The following is a 20,833-nucleotide window of genomic DNA, read 5'->3' as shown; positions in this document are numbered from 1 at the left end:
CAGCATAGAAACGGTCCTCACAATGCCCCATATGCACAGAAACTGGACCTGGGATGGGTCATCATTGGTGACGTCTGTTTAGGTGATGCTCATAAGCCTGCAGCTGTGGATGCCTATCACACTAATGTGCTTGAGAACAATCGCCCATCCTATTTCAGACCATGTCCAAATATGGTTCATATCAAAGAGAATTATGGGTCCAAGTCTGAGCGTAAAGCCTTCCCTACCACCGAAACACCTATAGTTAAGGCATGCACTCTTGGAAGCACCATCTTTGATACATCCGAGGACCATAACAAAATCGGCCTTTCTATTGAAGACAAACTGTTCCTAGAGGTCATGAAGAGAGAGATGTTCATAGATGACAGCAACAGCTGGGTGGCGCCACTTCCATTTAAGGGACCTCGCCAGTGGCTGCCCAACAATCGCGACCAGGCCGTCAAACGCTTATCCTCTCTTCAGCGCACCCTTGAAAAAAGGCCTGAAATGAAGAGGCATTTCTTTGCTTTCATGCAGAACATATTTGATCGTGACCATGCTGAACTGGCTCCTCCACTTGAGGTGGACAAGGAGTGCTGGTACTTACCTACGTTTGGGGTGTACCATCCTCAGAAGCCAGATCAGATCAGGGTTGTGTTTGACTCAAGTGCAAAGTGCCATGGCGTCTCTCTCAATGATGTTCTCCTCTCTGGACCTGACCTCAATAATAGCTTATTGGGAGTATTGTTGAGGTTCAGATGTGAAACTGTTGCAGTAACCGCTGACATTGAACAGATGTTTCACAGTTTCATTGTAAGAGAGGACCATCGAAACTATTTGCGCTTCCTCTGGCATGAAGACAACAATCCTGCCAATGACATCTGTGAGTATCAAATGAAGGTTCACGTGTTTGGCAACAGCCCCTCACCATCCGTAGCTATATACGGCCTTCGATGTGCAGCAGCTCATGGTGAAGAGGAATTCGGATCAGATGCACGACGCTTCATTGAGAGGGAGTTCTACGTTGATGATGCGCTTATGTCAAGGCCCACAGCCAGTGAATCTATTGATCTAATGAAGAGAGCACAGGAAATGCTTGCCACATCTAACCTTCGCCTGCATAAAATAGCATCAAACAGCTCTGAGGTTCTTGATGCGTTTTCTCCAGATGACCGTGCAAAGGGGCTTAAAGAGCTAAATCTGGAGACTGATGTGACACCTACACAGCGAAGTCTTGGTCTGATATGGGACCTAAAGAAAGACACCTTTACCTTTCGAGTAGCAGAGACAGTGAAGCCCTTTACAAAGAGAGGTGTCTTAGCTACAATCAATGGTCTTTTTGATCCCTTAGGATTTGCTTCACCGGTTACAATCCAGGGAAAGATGCTGCTGAGAGAACTTTCAAGTGAGGCCCTAGACTGGGACACTCCACTGCCTAGAGAAAGGGAGGCCGAGTGGGATACATGGAAAGAATCTCTTGTCGATCTCAAGAATGTACATATTCCAAGGACCTACGCTTCTGCTACGATGTCAACAGCAATCAGAAAAGAGTTACACATCTTTTCAGATGCCTCCACTAAAGCCATTGCAGCAGTTGCTTTCCTAAAGACCACTGGCGAAAATCAGAACCATCAGGTGGGCTTCGTTCTAGGGAAAGCAAAATTGGCCCCACAATCTGCTCATACAATTCCAAGACTGGAATTGGGAGCTGCTGTTTTAGCTGCAGAGCTTGCTGAAGTCATCACAAGTGAACTGGACCTAAATCTTGAGGCAGTTGAATTCTACACAGACAGTCGTGTGGTTTTAGGCTATATAAGCAACCAGACGAAGAGGTTCTATGTATATGTTGGCAACAGGGTGCAGCGAATCAGGAGGATTTCAGAACCAAAACAATGGCACTATGTCCCTACGAGCTCTAACCCTGCTGACATAGGCACACGCTCGGTGCCTGCCGCCATGCTTGGTGACAGTGCCTGGCTTAAAGGACCTGCCTTCTTGTTACAAGCTAGTGTTACAAGAGAAGCTGAAACCTATGACCTTGTGGACCCTGAGTTGGATGATGAAATACGCAGCTTTGTCACTCACACGAGTAATGATGGGTCTCTGCTTGGATCGCAAAGGTTCAGACGTTTTTCCTCTTTGAAGAAACTCCTCAAGGCCCTTAGTTTGCTCATTCATATTGCAAAGGTCTTCAAGAGCAAAGATGAAGGTCCCTCTTGCAGTTCATGGCATCATTGCAAACAGTCTCGCACAGCAGAGGAACTGACAAAGGCTGAGATTGTCGTCATCAAAAGTGTGCAGAAGGAAATGTTTGAGGAGGAACTTGTCTGTATTGCTAATGGTAAAGACATACCAAAACACAGCTCTTTACAAAAACTCAATCCCTACTGTGATGATGAAGGACTCTTGAGGATAGGTGGAAGGCTCAAACACGCCAACATCGACTACAAGGAGAAACATCCTCTCATTATTCCAGGTGGTAGCCATGTTGCCAAGTTGATAGTAGAACACCATCACCAGCGAGTAATGCATCAGGGACGGGTGTTCACAGAAGGTGCAGTCCGTACTGCTGGATATTGGATTACAGGAGCAAGGAGGCTAATCAAACAGATTATCCACAACTGTATCACCTGCAACAGACTTGGGAAGAAAGCAACTGAGCAAAGAATGGCAGATCTGCCTTCTGATCGTATCAGCACCGAACCTCCTTTCACCTTCGTGGGTTTGGATGTATTTGGCCCTTGGTCTGTGGTCACAAGGCGCACAAGAGGAGGCCAGGCAAATAGCAGAAGGTGGGCTGTTCTTTTTACGTGTCTTAGCACACATGCTGTGCACATTGAACTGATTGAGTCGATGGACGCATCAAGTTTCATCAATTCCCTGCGTCGATTCTTCAGTTTGAGAGGGCCTGTTAAGCAGATTCGATCCGATTGTGGGACTAATTTCGTTGGTGCTTGCCGGGAGCTAGGTTTCACACTGACAGATCCCGACGTGTCAAGCATTAAAACATACCTGGGAGAAGAGGGATGCACCTGGATCTTTAATCCACCTCACTCTTCTCATATGGGAGGAAGCTGGGAACGTATGATAGGATTGTCCCGACGTATCCTGGATGCAATGCTTCTCCAAACCCCGCACTCTCACTTGACACATGAGGTGCTTTCTACTCTAATGGCAGAGGTAACAGCCATCATTAATGCTAGACCTTTGTCTCCTATCACAACAGATCCTGACACACCCTTCCTGTTGACACCTTCCATGCTTCTCACTCAGAAGGTGTGCACTCCTCTTCCCCCTCCGGGAAGTTTTATTGAGAAGGATCTCCATCGACAGCAGTGGAGGCAAGTTCAACACCTTGCAAACACATTTTGGACCAGATGGAGACGGGAGTACTTAGGGACACTGCAAAGCCGGAACAAGTGGCAACGTAACCATGCAAACCTCAAGGTGGGAGATTTGGTGCTCATCAAAGATGCACAAGCGAGGCGCAATGAATGGCCAATGGGACTTGTCAACCAGATCTTCCCGGATAAGGATGGCAGGGTCAGGAAGATTGAAGTGAGGGTCTCAAGAAATGGAACTATTAATACTTACCTGAGACCTGTGTCAGAGACAGTGTTATTGATGTCCCCAAAGGACTGAGAAGTATGTGTGTCATGATGGTAAACATTGTATTCAGATATAATCTGTAAAATCTTGCAGTTTATGATGTTTCAGTTGGTTCATAATGGTATTTTACAATACGAGACGGGGAGTGTTATGGCATGCATAGGTTCTTTCTCTTCAGCACCCTCTGCTGGTCATAGTGGAAATACTCACCTGCTTTTATTTTGGTGGGGTTTTTCTGTGTTCCTGTGGGTAGAAGAAACAGGAAGCTGGTCGCTTGTTAGCCTGCAGGATATGTTGTTGCTCTTTAAAACGTTTCTGCCTTGGAGAGTTATTGCTTTTTTATGGGAAGAAAAGGATGTCAATCATTGAACTACTGACGAAGTAAAAAGCCTTAAACTTACTTCCGCCTCCAATGTTCATTGAAACCGTTAGCTGTCTGTCAAGTTGGGCAAAGGGACGCACAATAAGGACAGAACACCATTCCTGAAATTTATTCTGATATTGGCTGCTATTTGGGTAAAGTAAACCATCAGTGATTTTTATTTTATTTCCCTTTTAAATCTAAATGCATGTAATGATAATATCTTTGGAAATAAGGTAATGCAATGTGTGTGTAAGTATGTTTGCATGTGTTGAGGTCACCTTCTCTCCATGGCCCATGTCTTCATTCTTAATGTCGCTCAGTGTTTTCCAGTTCATGTTTAATCCTGTGCCTGCTGACCTGGTCTCTGTCAGCGACTGGCTGTTGACTGCAAAGCCTTCCCGGTCATACCTATAGAGATGACACGTACATGAATAAATATGCGTCGATTAGGCATAGCATTATAAGCACTGACAGGTGAAGTGAATAATACTGATTCTCTCTTCATCATGGCGTCTGTTAGTGGGCTGGATATATTAGGGAGTGATTGAATATTTTGTCCTCAAAGTTGATGCGTTAGAAGCAGGATAAATGGACATGTTTAAGGATTTCAGTGAGTTTGACGAGGGCCAAATTATGATGGCTCGATGACTGGGTCAGCGGGGTGTTCACAGTCACAATCTATTAATAGCAGCCCAAGGAAGGAACACTGGTGAACCAGTGACAGGGTCATTAACGGCCAAGGTTCACTAATGCATGTGGAGAGCGAACAAATGAGCTACTGTAGCTCAAATTGCCGAAAACGTTTATGCGAATTTCTGATTAAAAAGTGTCCGAATACACAGTGCATCACAGTTTCTTGTGTACGGGGCTGTATAGCTGCAAAACAGTTAGGGTGATTATGGCCCCTCTTCACCACTGAAAGTGAGGATCAGAACTGGAGCAGAGAGCAATGGAAGAAGATGGCCTGGTCTGATGAGTCACATTTTCTTTCACAACATGTGGATGGCCAACTTTGTGTGCATTGATTACCCACAAAACACCTGGCACCAGGATGCACTATGAGAATAAGGCGAGTCGGCAGTGGCAGGGTGATGCTTTGGGCAATGTTCTGCTGGGAAACCTTGGATCCATCCATGTGGATGTTACTTTTACATGTAGTAGCTACCTAGACACTGTTGCAGACCATGTACACCCTTTCAGTGAAATAGCATTCCTTGAAGTCTCTTTCCGCAGGACATTGCACCCTGCCACAAAGCGAAAATGGTTCAGGAATGGTGCATGAGGTATTTACTTGGTCTCAAAATTTCAAAGCCCTCAATCCAATCAAGCATTTGTGGGATGTGCTGGACAAACAAGCCTGATCCATGGAGGCTAATATCTTGGTCCAGATACTACAGCATACCTTCACGGATCCAGTGGAATCCATGACAAGTCAGGGCTACATGGCAGCAAAAAGGGTCCCAACACAATATTAAACAGGTGGTCATAATGTTATGCCTGATGGGTGTATGTCCAGGCATGCCTATGAACCAAAACACATTGGTATATTCTTTTTAAATTGTCATGCACATTATACAGAGAGCAGGGAAAAGAAATACGGATTTGATAAGTCAAAAGAAAGCACACCGTATGCTTGAGGACACAAGTAAAGATCCCTGGATACTGAAAATATTAAACTACACTAGATGTTCCATAAACACTGGACCTGAATATGTTCAGCAGTGTATCTATTTGTGAAAAAGAAAGTGTCAAAGCAAATGTGTGTATATTTTTTTACATGTTTGTTCTATGGCATTTTCTTGAGGAGTAACTAAACTCAATCACTAACTGCACTGTATCAATTATAATCCAAATAAGCATCTTCAGACATGTCTGAATCGCTCTTGTAACTGATTTCCAGACACAACATCCTGCAAAATATATGATCTGACATATGGCTGCCAAATGCATTAACAGACCATTTATCATTTTTTCTCTGCATACATTAGCATCCACATACACAGTTCATTCACCAAGTGAAAAATACAAATAAATAAAACCTCTCGAGTATTGTCTATGCATGCCTTTTATTAATTTATCTACCTTTTTAATATACCATCTAAAATCTTCATGGATCAGTGTGACTCCTGCTCAGCAGTCTAACTAAGCAGTGCAATCTAATCAACTCATCATCCAAATTCATCAGCTTCCTTGAATTATGCAAAGAAGTCTGGTCCAAACAATCCCACATAGCACTGCATCGCCACAGGAAGTAGAGTCAGACAGACCTCCTTTGTCTTTCTAAAGCACAGACCTAAATATAAAAAAGAAGTGGATAACTGTCTGGTACTTGACTAACTTCATTGTCATTCATTGACTGCTGCCAGCATGTAAACTTGAATAAGCACCAAACAGCAGCTGAGATCGAGAGGAAAAGCTGCGGATTAGAGGAGAATGGAAGGAGTGATGAAAGGAAGGAGGGTGCTGTTCTTTTACTTATTTAGCCCTTTAAATATCAACACCAGAGACCAATAAGACCAAGATTAAAGCTAGATCAATGCAGCCTACCCCTTCACTTTCTCCTGCACACATAAGTAACTGGCATAACTAATATAACGTACCCGTAAAAGTGGCCAAAATGATCAATCATGGAACAATTAGCAGAATTCATAATGCAGTCATTAACAATTTAAAAGTGTGAACAGAACCATGCCTTCGGGAACACGCCTGAAATTACTGTATTTACACTTTGAAGGTATGAGTGCTGTTTGACGCAATTTAGTGCCTACGAATAGATTTCAAGAGTAGCACACAGGAAATCATATGCACACAGAAGGATTGTTATGTACACACAAACACACACACACACAGAGGGAGAAAAAGGGAAAAAGCATTTTTGTTTCAACAGTGTCCAGACTTGGGAACAGCCTTAATGAGTGAATGAGTCATAATTCAAAATCCCTCCACAGGAGCTGCTAATAAGAATCCAGTTTGATGCTGCTCACCACGTTCCCATCTTTGTGAGGAAGTACAAAAGCAGTTAGGAGCTGGAAAACACAAATACTTGTGCTTTGTTTCTGTGGTGCTCCCTCCTTCCGCCCTTCTGTCTACATCCTGTCTCGAGTCCTGCTGGGACTGAGGGGGCACATGCCACCAGTCTCCAGCCAAGTAATCACTGGGGCTTTGCATTTATATTCATGTGTGAGACGCCTGGTGGAATTTACCATACTTCATTTCATTTGTATGAGCAATGCAGTAGGGTATTTTTTTTTTACAAAGAACTTCTTGATGTGATTATCGGTGCAAGTGTATAATTGTTGGTGTATTGCTGCACATCAGAGTGACTCACCAGGCTCTCAGTCTAAAGGCCTGTGGTATATCTGGGTTGACCATGACTGTTGAACTGAACAATGCAGAGAGAGATCTTCCCCCAAAATCAGACAATCGAGCTCCTTTGATGGCAACCACTGGCTGTGTAGAGCCATCAAAATTTTCTGCCTGGAGAAAGAAAAAAAAAAGAAGAAGAAAAGTGTCTAAGAAAGTAATTCAGGAGACAGAATGCGAGGCTGCAAAAGCAGTTGTGTTATTGTCTCTTACTTGTTTAGTCTGTGTCTGCAGCTTGAAGACACCAGAAAGTAATATTTGGTATGGTGTGCTTTCATAATTGGACAACCTACAAGTTAATTTGAAAGTCATTTTTGGATTTCTGCAAAAAGGAGGGGATTAGCTCTTGCAGATCGAATGAGCTTAGAGAAGAATAGTGCTATTTCATGCACATTCGAGAGTTATTTAGCCTTCTGTCTCAAATAGGAGACTCTCGTCCAAAAAATCACTGAAGGTCACAGGAATGATTTGACCGATCCAAATTTTACAGCCCAGAAAACCTAATCAGAGTGTTTTTGTACTCGAGAGCACCCAAAGAGAGATGTGTGACTACACATGCATGGCTGTATGCACACACACATACATGGGCAACTACATAAACACGTTCAATTAAAGAGTGCTCAACACTTTTTAATGTCAAATTGGAAATCAATCCATGGATACAAAAAGACAGAGAGTGAGAGAGAGATTACAGTTATTACCTCTTCGCCCCACAGTGTGACTGTCACGACTTTGCCTGTTTCGTCGATTATGCTGAGAGCCCTCTTGGAGACTTCTCTGCTGTTCTTAGTGGTGATACGGGATACATCCTCAGCACTCTTACATATTCCAATCACATCTAGAGGTAGAGAAAATCATTTTACAACTCCATCTCTTGATAACAGGAAGACAATATCCTTACAGTTGGGCATGAAAAAAAGCGTTATGTGAAGAGCACCTCCTGAGATGTCTCTACACAGTGTAGAATTTAAAAATGCCCCCTGGATATACTCTACATAATGTGAAGTGTTATCACATCATAAGCAGTAAAGGCCCAACAGAGCACAGAGCTGACACCCCTCTGATATTGCCAAGTTACAGCAGAGTGACATAAATGTCATACCAGGCTGGCTAACACCCAGCACCACTTTCCAAATGACAACAAACACACTCATCCCTCTTTCAAGTTTCTTGTCATGTCAAGGCCTAAACACTTCATTCAGGATTACTGCACTGAGGAGCAATGAGAAGCTCTAAGATAAAAAAGAAAAAATGATAAAAACAAAATATTCAAATACAGATTTCAGTTCGACTTGAGTCAACAATTGCTTTGTTCCTTTACAAGATGGAATCAAAATGGCATGACTCCACCCATAAAAAGCATAAAGAAAACATGACTGAATATGGCAGATTTCTCCATCTAGGTAGTCTTCTTAAGAAGCTCATCACAATTTCCTCCTGCTATAACTGGATCACTCCCTGTAAGCTGTCTGTTTCAAAGTGCTGTAAACAGCCACATGATGGCATTCACTGTGGCATTCAGATCATTTGTTCCCTCAGATACATCAGAAAATGACAGAATTGTGCACTGATAGTCTAACCATGGAGGACAAACTGGTAGTGCACAAACATACTCCTGCTAATACACCTGAAGTTAAATCTGAAGTACCTGTACCTGAAGTGTACCATTTTCTGGTTGTGGCTAATAAAGCCGTTTGGCTTCTGGGTCAAAACCCAGCTCTCATCAACATGTAAATCAGGTACTATTTTGTGTTTTGCGGTCATTGTCTCCAGCAGTGTATTTCATAAAGTAATTATCGTCACACTGTGAAGAAACTGCTTGGTACCAGCATCTGCTGAGGTGTGTAGTCTGCTACATGTGCTGCAAACAGTACTGTAGTATTATAAAAATGCTGCTATGTAGTGACACCACTGATAAATTACCCCAAATATCTTTTCCATGCATTAAATTCTGTAAAAACAACAAGCTGTCATATTAACAAGATCAGACATTTACATCATATCTCTGATGGGTGATTATAGGTATCAGACAGGCGTTGACTACCTGTCATAAGAAAACACAAATATTTATTCATTAAGCAAATAACAAACTCAATAAATGTTTTATACCAAAATCTAGACAAGTCAGAAATTAATCAAGTATGACATCCATCCATTTAAACTATTTTTTAATCAAAAAATAATCATGTTTACAATGGGTTTTTTTGTTTTTTATAAAAAAGCAAATGTGAAAATGCACAGATAACAACAATAATTATATTTTAGTGTTAAAAACAACATTTGAATTAAAACGCTTGTGCATAAAGGTGGATTAACCATTACTGAAAGAGAAGAAATGAGTTTTGGTACAAAATACTGTTACAAATACTGTTTTTACTATTTTACTATTACTATTTTGAATATTGCCATCTCTGAAAAGCCTCATTGCGGGTGACCGTTGCCATTTCACTTGAGATAAATGATGTTTATAACATTATTTATCTCCTTGTGTACGTGAAATAAAACACAAAAAAATCTACGGGGGGGGGGGGGGGGGGGGGGGTCTGTAGCACGTTTCATGGTGTCCTGAGGATTTACACATTTGTGTTCATGTATTTAACAAAATAACTACACTGAATAACAACACCTTTTTTCAGATCACTCATCTGGCCTTTCTGCCTTCTCTGCTAGCCTTTTTCTAAACTCTCCCCTTCCTACCCATCCTCCCGGTATTTCTGTCAGTGCTCTCTCAGCCCTCCTTAATTCCATTATGATTGAGACGTCATCTACCTCTGAACTCCATTATCACCACAGGAACAGGCTGACAGTTCTCATTACCATGTTATAATCCCCTATTTAACAAAGGAGTAGAGTGAGAGGCAGTCGAGGGAGAGAGCGAATAGAGAGTCAACAGATGACACACGGGACATGTAACACTGCCCCTCTGTGACCAACGCAAACACACTCCTACAGCTAAACTGCTCAGTGCATCTCTAAACTCTTTAGTGTGGTGCTGTGCTGGTAGTTTGCAATAATGTAACCATGTAATATAACTGTTCAGGATGTAAACCTACATGGAGCTTTCAATTGGTAGGGTACAGCCAGTTGCTTATATTTCTTTCTGACCATTAATTTCTTTTATAGTGTGTCCAGCACTTAAAAGATTCAACATGCCTGCTTCTGTGCTATCAGTTGTCTTACTTGCTCTGTTAGCCCATGACGCTACAACACTGGATTACTGTGCAATGCAAAAATCAAATCTCACACAACGCACAGCTCTAGCATAAGACAAACGCAACAGACCTGAACTTTTCAACCTACAGACGCCAGCAGAATAGGTTTCATCCAAATAGGATTTAGTGTAAAATTCCTCTTTAATCTTGTTTTAAAAAGCTGTTTGTTTTTAGCTTGCACAAAAAATGTATTGGAATAAATAAAGAACAACTAAGCAACAAAAACAACATATTCCTGTGAGAATTACATCAAAAATCACAAACTAAAGTGAAGTCAGGCCAATAAAAATCAAAAGAGAAAACTGATTTAAATTTGACAAATCTCCCCTTCAAGGTAGTGTCCTTGCACATTTCTGGACTCCTTCCAGTCTGACTGCTATTTTGTTTTATTGTTAACTGAAGGCCCTTGTTTGTACTTGTGCAGACTATAAACATCAACTTCTGTGACGCTTTCACATTCAGAGCTCAGTCTCGTTGTACAAGTCGCAGATTAAACAAATGTTATGCATTGTTTTTTTTATAGTTATTAGTCTAGAGGGCATTCAGAGAAAATAAAGCCTGGAAAACAGTATATTTGTGTATATATATATATATATATATATATATATATTTTTTTTTTTTTTTTCCTCCCTTTATGGGTGGAGATGCAGATCTCTAAAACTGCAGGATGTAGCGTGCATACCGCCTAGAAAAAGTTTTTTTTTTTTAATCTCTATTACCCTAACTATAAAAATGTCACTCATACCTGTACATCGTGACACTAATAAAACGGACAACACTACCAAATTACTGTCTCTCAAACCTAATCTTCATTTGGATCATCCCAATTTATCTGCCATGAAGATAAAACTTAAATGTCACGCACACTGTGTCCAGGAGCCACAACAAAACTTAATAAAAACAGCAGAATAAACGTAATCGTCTTCCTATGACTTCTCTTACAGTATGCCTGAATTAACCTTGATTTTGATCCTGCCGTAACAAATTTTCCCAGAAAATCTGGCTTACAACTGACACGACCGTGCCTGTCAAATAGATTCGTTTTTTGTAGCATCTACACCTATGGCCTAATTGCCTAAACAGTAGAAGCAGAAAATCATGTCTTGTCATGTCAACAACAGCCCATTTCTAAAAACCATAAACCATTCTAATTTCACAAGCAATTTAAATTCACTTGTGACATACAGCAATTTCTCTTTCAAATTAAAAGTATAAACAAAATGGCTGGGCCAGACCAGTTTAAATTGCAATCAGATAGTATGATACTCCATGGGCAAAAAAACACTAACTGAACCAGAGTCATAAAGCCTTTATCTAAATGATTTTTGATTTTAAAGACAAAAAATGAATCCTAATTAAATGAGTAATATTCATAAGGTTTTCCTGTTAATGGAGTCAATCGAATGTGGTGTACAAGATAACATCACAGAGAAAAAAAATTACCTAAAATTTTGTTTTAGGTAAAAATATATAAAAATATTCTTTCATGGTTGAGAAATGTGTTGTATTCTTTGCCTGGATTGACTCACACAACAGTCACTGGTATGTTTTTTGTTTTGGCTTCTGATTTGTAAAACATACACACGCACAACACAGTTGCTGAATCACACTAAAGTTTCTATCTTTAACGCTCTGTTTAAGCAGTTGTTCCACAAAGTTTGAAGGGGCTGTGAGTCAGGTCATCATCAGAGCGCTCACTGCAGTCTGCCAATTGGTGTGACAAATTCCCATCTGGATGAGTTCATTAGTAATGTTTCTGAGCTGTGATTGCAAAAACCGAGCTTGTCAGATGCAGTTTGGTTTTGTGAGGCTTAAAAAAAAGAAAAAGAAGCAAGTAGTCACGTCTCCTGCTTTTGCCTTTTTTCTAACCATCCTTGACACTGAAGCTCTACCTGCTCACTCACTGTTAAGTTTTCCTTTTATCTGTTAAATTGGAGAAATGTATAAATAAAGTGTGATGAATGTTGTCTCCTACCAATGATAGCATCTTTGTCTCGATTTTCCAGCTCTGCGATGGGCACAAAGTCACAGTGCACTGTGGGGATGCTCTGATTGTCATCACATGGCACGATGGATGAGTAAGCGTGGAGGGTCATCTCGTAGTCGTTCTTCAGCGTGGTGTACTGTTTGTTGGCCGGCTTGAGTGTAGCCTTGGAGATGTAGTACACCTACCGAGAACATTAGATCAAAGTTGTTGACATCATAAAAATTTGACTTGAAAATCTGCAGTTTCCTGTATATTTAATGCGATTGATTGAGTGGGTCACCAATTTATTGATCGTGTAAAAGGAAATAATTATTAAAAGGCTGCTTGTGTTCAACCAAAACCTAATAAGAGTTGAAAACCTTCAGGTCCAACTAAAATGTGGTGCCATATCAGCCCCATCAGTCCTCTAATTCACCAGAAAATGAGAAGCAGCTGAGAGCGAGGCTGCTAAACAGCATAATTTAAACTCAATCTGCGAGGCTCACTTCTTCATTTACTCTCCCAAGTCTCCGATATCCCCCCTCTCTTTCCGCCTCCCAGTTTGTCTCTGTGACTCTCTTCTTTTTCCTTCATTCTTCCCCCTCTGATTTACCCCACACAGAGATGGGAGCATGAAACCAATGTGATAAGCATTCTGGCTGCTCAGAGCCAGTCACACCCACTCACTGCTCTGTCAATACCCAGATCACGAAGAGACGATGGATTCGTTCCTTTATCTTTGGAGGGCAGAGGACACAAATTGGATATGAGCCTGTGTTGGGAGTCACTGCCAGTGGCTGATACCTGAGCCAATGTGAATACCAAAATGATAGCGAGGGTTAATTGAGTTATTAAGCTCTGTGGGCGGGACTAAAATACGCAAGCGCTTTACCATCTGTTCTACCTGTCAGGTAATCGGACAGGTAGATAAGACAGGAACAGGTGGCTGAGATGATTTCGACTGGTGTTTACTTAATCTTTCTAGAAAAAAATTATTGTCAGTGATTATAGAAAGAAGGAATCTATGTGCAGTAGATTTATTTTTACTTGATTAAAAATGTACTCAGTTCTTTGAGGTTTCTTCTAAAACACAGAAAACTAAATTATATTTATATTACTTGCCAAAATGATTTGTATTCTTGAGACAAAATGAATGTCTTCAATTATTTTTTTTACCCACAAAACATTTACAGGGCTGAAAGCGCAAAAATGTTTCCTTCTGTATTAAGTAGTGGGTTAAACAAAATTTTGTTGCAGATAAAATTCTTGGTGACTCCTATGTTCTGTAACGTACACTGAACGTCATAAATCAAACACACGCAAACGGAGGAGGTAACATCACATTTGCAGGGTGGTGATACAATGAATATAATATATACATGGAAATCAAAAGAATTAGGATTTATAATATGCTACGCTCATTATAGAAAGATTTATCATTACAATGCAGCTGACACGTTTAACAGGACAAGGAAATTATTCACAGGTGGAGATAAACATCAAAATATCCAAAAACTGGTACACAGATTCCTATAAGTGCTTTTTTGATGAAGCCCATTGGTTATTTGAAAACTCAAGATGGTAGACAATTTCATGTTAGCTGTCAAAAAAGGCAAGAAAACATAATAGTTTTCCAAAGTAAACTAGAAATCCAAGAATGTGTCACGGTTCGGGGTCATGTTGACCCAGCTTTCTGTTTCTCATGTTTTGGTGTTTTTCTAAATTATGATTTATGATTTGATTAATCAGTGATACTGTTTTGATTATGATTATTATTTAGTAGGTTTTGGTCAGTGTCAAGTCTGTCTCTCTCTGTCTAGTCCGTGTCTTAGTAAAGTGTGTTTTGCTTCCTGTTTTACTTTGAAGGTTCTTGTTCCTGTCTGATGTCAGTGTTCCAGATTTGCTCTCCCTGTCTCGTTAGGCCTTATTCCTCCCGGCTGTGTTCCCCTTCTGTCTCTAATTCCTTGATGACTCCCTCAGTGTATTTAAGCCCAGTGTGTCTTTGTGTCAGTGTCACGTCGTTAACGGCTTCTACTCTCATGTTAACTGTGTGTTCTGTCTGCTCGCCTGCCTGCCTAGTTCGGTTTTTGTATTCCCAGTTTAGTGAGGTTCCTGTTCTGTTGCTATCAGCAATAAAGCTGATTTTTTTTGAGTTTATGTCTGCCTTCGAGTCCTGCATTTTGGGTCCTTTCTCTCCGTCTGCCTGCACACGGCCATGACAGAATGATCTTGATGTCAAATCATACATGACTGAACACATAAAAGTCAACTATAGAAGGCTGAAATTACTCAGAATTGTTTTTTTGTTTTGTTTTGTTTTTTTTTAATTTGCAAATATGGGTGTAGTAATAAACATCTCCTGCATGGACCTTTACACTCCTCACTGGTTACTCAATTCTCACCTACTACTAGGGCTGTTCGATATAACGATATATATCGGATGACGATATAAAAAACGTCTATCGTTTCATTTTACGTTATCATTTGTTTCGTGATGTCGCAAAATAAACTGTTTACGGCAATATACTTTTCATCGTTTTGATGGTCACTGTAGTGGCTATATTCATTTCTTAAAGTTCTCTCTTTCTCTTATATTTAATATAAACACACTACGGACGGAGAAGCGCCTGTTTTTATGGGTTGTGGTTAGCAAAAACGACGGTAACAGCATGCGTGTCCACTTGTTTATGTTCCACATAAACCTTTCACAATAAAGCTCAAGATCCTGTTGAGACTTTTCAAAATAAACTGAATCACGTGAAAGAGCAAATTATTTACGGATGAGAAGTAAAAAAGATCCGCCATGTGCTAAAAAATCAACCTTAGACTCAAACGTTAGAACAGGCTTTTCCCTGCAGCACGCCGTGTAATAAATACTCACAAAGAAAACGGCGGCCGTTACAACTTATGTCTAAAAATGTATAGTTTCATGCATCAGTTAAAACACTCGACTCCAGCTACATGACCCGCAGCTGGAAAAACTTCCCACAAGTCGAGCTGCCCGAGATTCACAGAATTTACAGAAAATGTTACATTTTTGTGATTTATATCGTTATCAGGACGATAGAGGTTTTATATCGGGATATGAGATTTTGCTCATATCGCACAGCCCTACCTACTACCACCAAAAATCATGTTGTTTATAGTGCCTCGGGATTGAATAAGATAGAGAATGGATTGGTATATCCTTACCCATCCATTCTGGATTGCATGTGAGTGTTAAAAATGTGTCTGTAGGTGCATATTTAAAAGTGCTTGGGTGCTAGGTAAGTGTAATCTACAGTCATTCCCCATGAACTAAACTAGGAGACATTAGAAGATGAACTAACATTAAATCTTGACAGTGTATTTTAACTACTTACATTAGTTAACCAAAGAAACAAACAGCTAGGCATCACAGTGTTACATTAGTTGCCTCACATTAAGGTTTTAGGTTTGAATCTATCCAAAGAGCTGTAGTTCACTGAAAGTAGCTTTTGGTGTGATGGTAAAAGGTTATCTCTGTGTTAGCATGTTACAAAATAAATGATTAAGAAAATTGACGACAGGGTGTGTGAGCATGAGAGCTGAGCAAAGGGTAAAGAAGCCTTCATGCATTGAACACATGGAATTCATTCAATCAAAAATTAAGAATAAATCAAGAATAAATTGGCATCGGATGACTGTTAAATGTCTGAACCTAGTCGTAAGCATGCTATCAAAGAGGTAAAAGGGTAATCCCTTTGCTTGCACAGCACAGTGCAATTTTTATTGGCCCACTGGAGCTTCACTGTCAATGTCTCATTGCAATTATTTTGTTTAACATTTGACAAAAAAAGGCCTGAAGAACATTCCAACTTCCCCTTTAGTGTGTTTGTTGGGCAGCTTAGATAATGTCACTACAGATAAGAATATCGCCCATATGGTTTTCACTGCCCTATGCATAGCAAAGAAAACAGTCCTCATGAACTGGAAAAATAAAAATAATCTTAATTCTAACCAATATAGGAATTATCTATTAGATTACATTAGTCTCGATATAGCCTCTGCCACCACATCAGATCAATTGCTCTGGGCTCCTTTGATTAGCTCCATCACCTAGTGGGGGTGGGGGGTCATAGTTTGGTCCCACCTTCGCTGTTGTGATTGGTGTGTGGGTAGGGACAGGCTTAGGGCATCGGGGGGGTTCCCCAGGAGCATCTTCCTTGGGGGGCTCAACCCGGGGTAGCGGTCATGGCCTATTAGGGACTCTGTTGGCTCTAAGGTATCGGTTTCCTCGTGGCTGCGGGCAGCGGGGCTAGGGGAGGGTCTGTGCTGACAGACGTGGGTTACTGACCTGGTAGCCTGGCTGCCCCTGGGTGGGTCCGGGACGGGCGTGAGGTTCTGGGGGCGCTCAGTCTCTGGGTTGGGGCCCTGGCCGGGCCTCGGGGGCTTGGGTCCTGGTTGGTATGTTGCTGGGGTTGTGGGCGGGTGGGTGTATGGGGGCCCGGCCCTGGCGCAGGGTGCCGCCAGTGAACAGAGCCACCTGGGGGGCTCTTCAACTGGTGGGGGAGGTTGTTACACCTTGCAGGAGCTCTCCTCTCTTCAGGAACTCACTCTGCAGGAGGGGGAGATACAGGAGAGGTGGAGGAAGATCTCAGCCTGGGCGTCTATTGTCTTGTGTAGTCTGGAAGATGAGTCGATGACGGGGTGGGTGCAGTTTTCTGCACGTGGTGGGGTTGGGTGGGCTGTCCCGGACTCTGTGGGGCCGGGCGTCGCTGCTGTTCTGGGCACCGGTCCGGATGGGCCTGGGCCCCCTTTCCCTGGAGGGTTGCGGAGTATGGGGGTGCCCACTGGGGTCAGCGGGGGAGCTGGCCCCAGGGAGGGGTCACTTGCCCCTCCCTTCCTTCCCTCCCCATCTCCAGCTGCCTCCCTCTTCCCGCCACAATCACCCACACATGCAGGGCCTTGGGGTATCACCAGGGTGCAGGGGAGGCTACCCCCCCTCTGTCCCCTTCTGGCTTCTTGTGCCTCAGTTTTATCTCACAACTTAGACATTCACATTACTCACACTCTCATCACACATACATATAGGATCTTGGGGGTGGGCATGCTACACGGACTCCAAAAGACCATCAGGGTGTACACCTCACCCCTGGCGTCGTTGCCCACCTCTAAATTTTAAATACACGTAGACATCGAGGGCTATCAGGAGGGGCTATGCGCTTACCTGCTGCTCTGTGGCAGGTAGCTCCATGCCCTCCTGGGTTTTAACCCTTTAAGACCTACCATAGAACCAAGTCCACCAGAGCTTATATTATATTTTTACATGTTATAGAGCCATTTTTGGGAGCATTTCAAGTTGCTATACATCAATACAACGATTACAGCCTAAATTTTAATAACATGCATGCATTAAGTGCATAGTAATTACATAAATTGCAAAAAAGTGCAATAAACTACAAAAAAAATTTAAAATCGTTTTTGTTTTTTAACATATATTTCTAGTTAGAGAAATTTAAGAGGCTTATCCCTCAAAACTGTAAATACAAAAAAGTTGCACAAACTAGTTTCCCACCACAGGAAATTTATTTTGAGTGTCTTCATAGTTTTATTTGTGAAATACACCAATTTCTATACACTGCAGGAAAAACGAAAATAAATATTATAGTGCAAATTTGCAAAAAAGCAGCATATGCATCAAAATAAACTATTTCCAGCAGTGCAATATGAGTCCTAAGCATCCCAGAAACGACACAGAAAGTCATAAAGTCAAACATAACTTTTAAAAACACCAGTATAGGCTCATGAGGCCCTGGTGGTAAAAAAAAAACTACATTTCCGCGAAAATGACGTCACTTCCGGTTTTGGGCAGGTCATGGCGGACATGCGATAGTTCAAGCTGATGGAGTAGGAAGTGTTATGAACAGCTGATAGGAACGGCAAAGCAAGTTTCTGGAATATTATGTTTTTGTTGCTGCAAGCGCTTTTTATGCAGTTTTTGCACAGCTATATGTGGAAGGAAACCGTGACCTAGGACAAGCTGATGGCATAAGATGTAAGTACAACTCCTCCGGTTTCATATGCAAAAAAAATTATTGTGCTAGCTCACGTGGTTGCAGTGCTACCAGGATTTAAAAATAGTTACGCAAAATGGAGCGTGCCCACTCTGACCGGTTTTAAAGGGTTAATTGCACCTTAGAACACACATGCATCAACACTACATATGAGCGGGCGGAGGCAGGTTTTGGAGTCTTCTCACACCCCCGTTCTCTGCGACCTGCTGGAGCAGGGGGCCAGGAGGAGGAGTTGGCCGTCCGACTGGGGTCTGGAATGTGGGACCTCCCTGCTGCTGCAGAGTTGGGGCGGTCTGCTTCTCCCCACCGCAGGGAAAAGGGTAACACCACCTGGGTCTGGGTGCAGTTTCCCCCTGCAGGGGCAAGGGTACCTAGACCCGGTTCTTAGAGTACGCTTGGGGAGTGTGATCGTGTGTACAGTGTCTCTTTATGTCTGTCTCCACGTTGGTTGAGTGTTGAGTAAGTGCATATGAGAGCATGAGGGTGGGAATGGATGTTTGTATCTGTGTGTGCCTGTATGCCTGTGTCTATATGTCAGGTTGGGTATCTGACGCCACCTTTCTGGGGACATCTCAGGACCTCTAAGATATGGAGGCCTATCTCCCCCCACCACCACTTCCCCTGCCAGTGGCAGAAGCCCTCAGACGTCGGTGCGTTGGTGGTTCTTTGTGTCCGGGGATGGGCGCCCAGGTACACACCGGCTCACTCCTTGGTGGCTGCTTATCGGGGACTGGAGCCTGGGGCTCGCTCGGGCCACTTCGGAGGTGGGGTGAGGTGCTAGCGCAATAATTTTTTTTGCATATGAAACCGAGCCCCCGGCTGAGTTTCCTTGGTCTCTTGTGTTCTGGGGGCCTCTGGATGTCTGGAGTCTTGATCTCCTCCATACCTGCTTCATGCCCTGGAGGACGGGGCTGTGGCTCCCCACACCCTCTAGCAGATCATTACATGAAGGAACCTTTTAAAAACAAGCGCGTCCATGCTCACAGGTGTACACACGGGTGCTCACACACACAAACTACACCCTTTTTGGCTCCTACCTCAAAGCACACTGTGCGCTGTCGATATTACGTGCTGCACAATAATGTTTAATATTTAGTATTTACTGTTATATTCCCATATATCATCGTGATGTTGTTTATTGTATTGATCTCGTTTTCTTCTGCTTGTTTTCTTTTTTCTTTTTCAACAGGTGATCCAGGTGATTGATATATGTATTTTTTTTGTCTGCTTATTTAGTTGGTTTTTGTTTTTTTTGCCCTTTATCCCCGTCCCTCTTCTCCGCTGTTTTTTCCCCCTCTTCCTTTCTCCCTTTTCTTTTCCTCATTCAAGTCTGTCCCGTATCTAGCAGGTGAAAATAAAAAAATAAATAAAATAAACAATAAAAGGTGAATCAAATAGACCATTATGGCAAGGCTGGGATGGTCAATTTGGTAAAGTAAATCCGTTGGGCATCTTTCTTTGCCTTTAGACAATAATTCTGATGGCAAAAGAACCAAACGGGACAGGCAAAAAAAAAAAAAAGGAAAAAAAAAAGGCCTGAAGAAGTTTTTTACGTATAGTGAAGTACAGAGCTTATAAATCAAGACTAAAACCTCAGAAATGTATTGGCTGAAATTGTGTAGTAATAGTAATAGAAATAATGGCCAAACTGGAAATGTTTAAAATTCGTAAAATTGAAGTGGCTAATGGGATTTCTCAGATTAATGGCTGCATAGAGACAAACATGAAAATTTTGGCATTTGTATCCACTTTTGAAAGATTGTTTTACTTATCTGCAGCACTATTACATGAATCTGTCTCACTGATCGTGTTTTTATGAATGTAGCCACTTGAAAGCAAGATGCAATGATTTAATAAAATTCTTATAATTAATAAATAATTATTCCTTACTATCATTTGGAATTTTTATAACCATACTTAAATTTGATCAAATATCTTGTTTGATTTGCAGCCCTGCAGTAAGCCCAAGGATCAGTGTCTGTGTCAGTTATGTGAGTGCAGCTGGAGCTTGTAGGCGTAGCATTTCTTTCTAATATGGATACTCTCTGACACGGGGTTTGAACCAGGGCCCTCTGGTCAAAAGATGATCCTATTACCACATGATATTTCCAAGATTCTTTAAGACCATCTGGTTTGGCAGAGACACACATAAGCATCAGTGCTCGACTTTCTAGTATTCAATCATACATGCCCATTTGCACATTGAGGGGGGTTACTGGTCATTTTAATCATGCTCACCCTCTAAACTTGAAGCGAAAAGAGACATTGCTTGTAGTGCAATGAAACTCAGTGTGACGAAAGCCTC

At 41.9% G+C, this 20,833-nt stretch overlaps 1 protein-coding gene across 3 annotated transcripts in view; it reads right to left on the bottom strand.

Moving 5' to 3' along the window:
• The window catches only part of LOC113030088 (replication protein A 70 kDa DNA-binding subunit-like), a 53,863-nt gene that overhangs the window by 19,218 nt on the left and 13,812 nt on the right, over nucleotides 1–20,833 (bottom strand). For all 3 annotated transcript variants that reach the window (XR_013911717.1, XM_026181181.2, XM_080307143.1), the window contains exons 10-13: nucleotides 12,503–12,695; nucleotides 8,017–8,153; nucleotides 7,281–7,429; nucleotides 4,231–4,360 (exon numbers count right to left, since the gene is read on the bottom strand). Coding sequence is in view for 2 of the 3 variants with exons in the window: in XM_026181181.2 (XP_026036966.2) it covers nucleotides 4,231–4,360; nucleotides 7,281–7,429; nucleotides 8,017–8,153; nucleotides 12,503–12,695 (609 nt within the window). In the remaining variant the exon portion in view is untranslated. The remainder of the gene's footprint in view (nucleotides 1–4,230; nucleotides 4,361–7,280; nucleotides 7,430–8,016; nucleotides 8,154–12,502; nucleotides 12,696–20,833) is intronic.

The sequence above is a fragment of the Astatotilapia calliptera genome, chromosome 10 (assembly GCF_964374335.1).
Source record: "Astatotilapia calliptera chromosome 10, fAstCal68.1, whole genome shotgun sequence".
In the NCBI taxonomy this organism is placed as follows: Eukaryota; Metazoa; Chordata; class Actinopteri; order Cichliformes; family Cichlidae; genus Astatotilapia; species Astatotilapia calliptera.
Note: the sequence above shows the minus strand (reverse complement) of the source record. Positions and strands in the feature narration are given on the sequence as shown.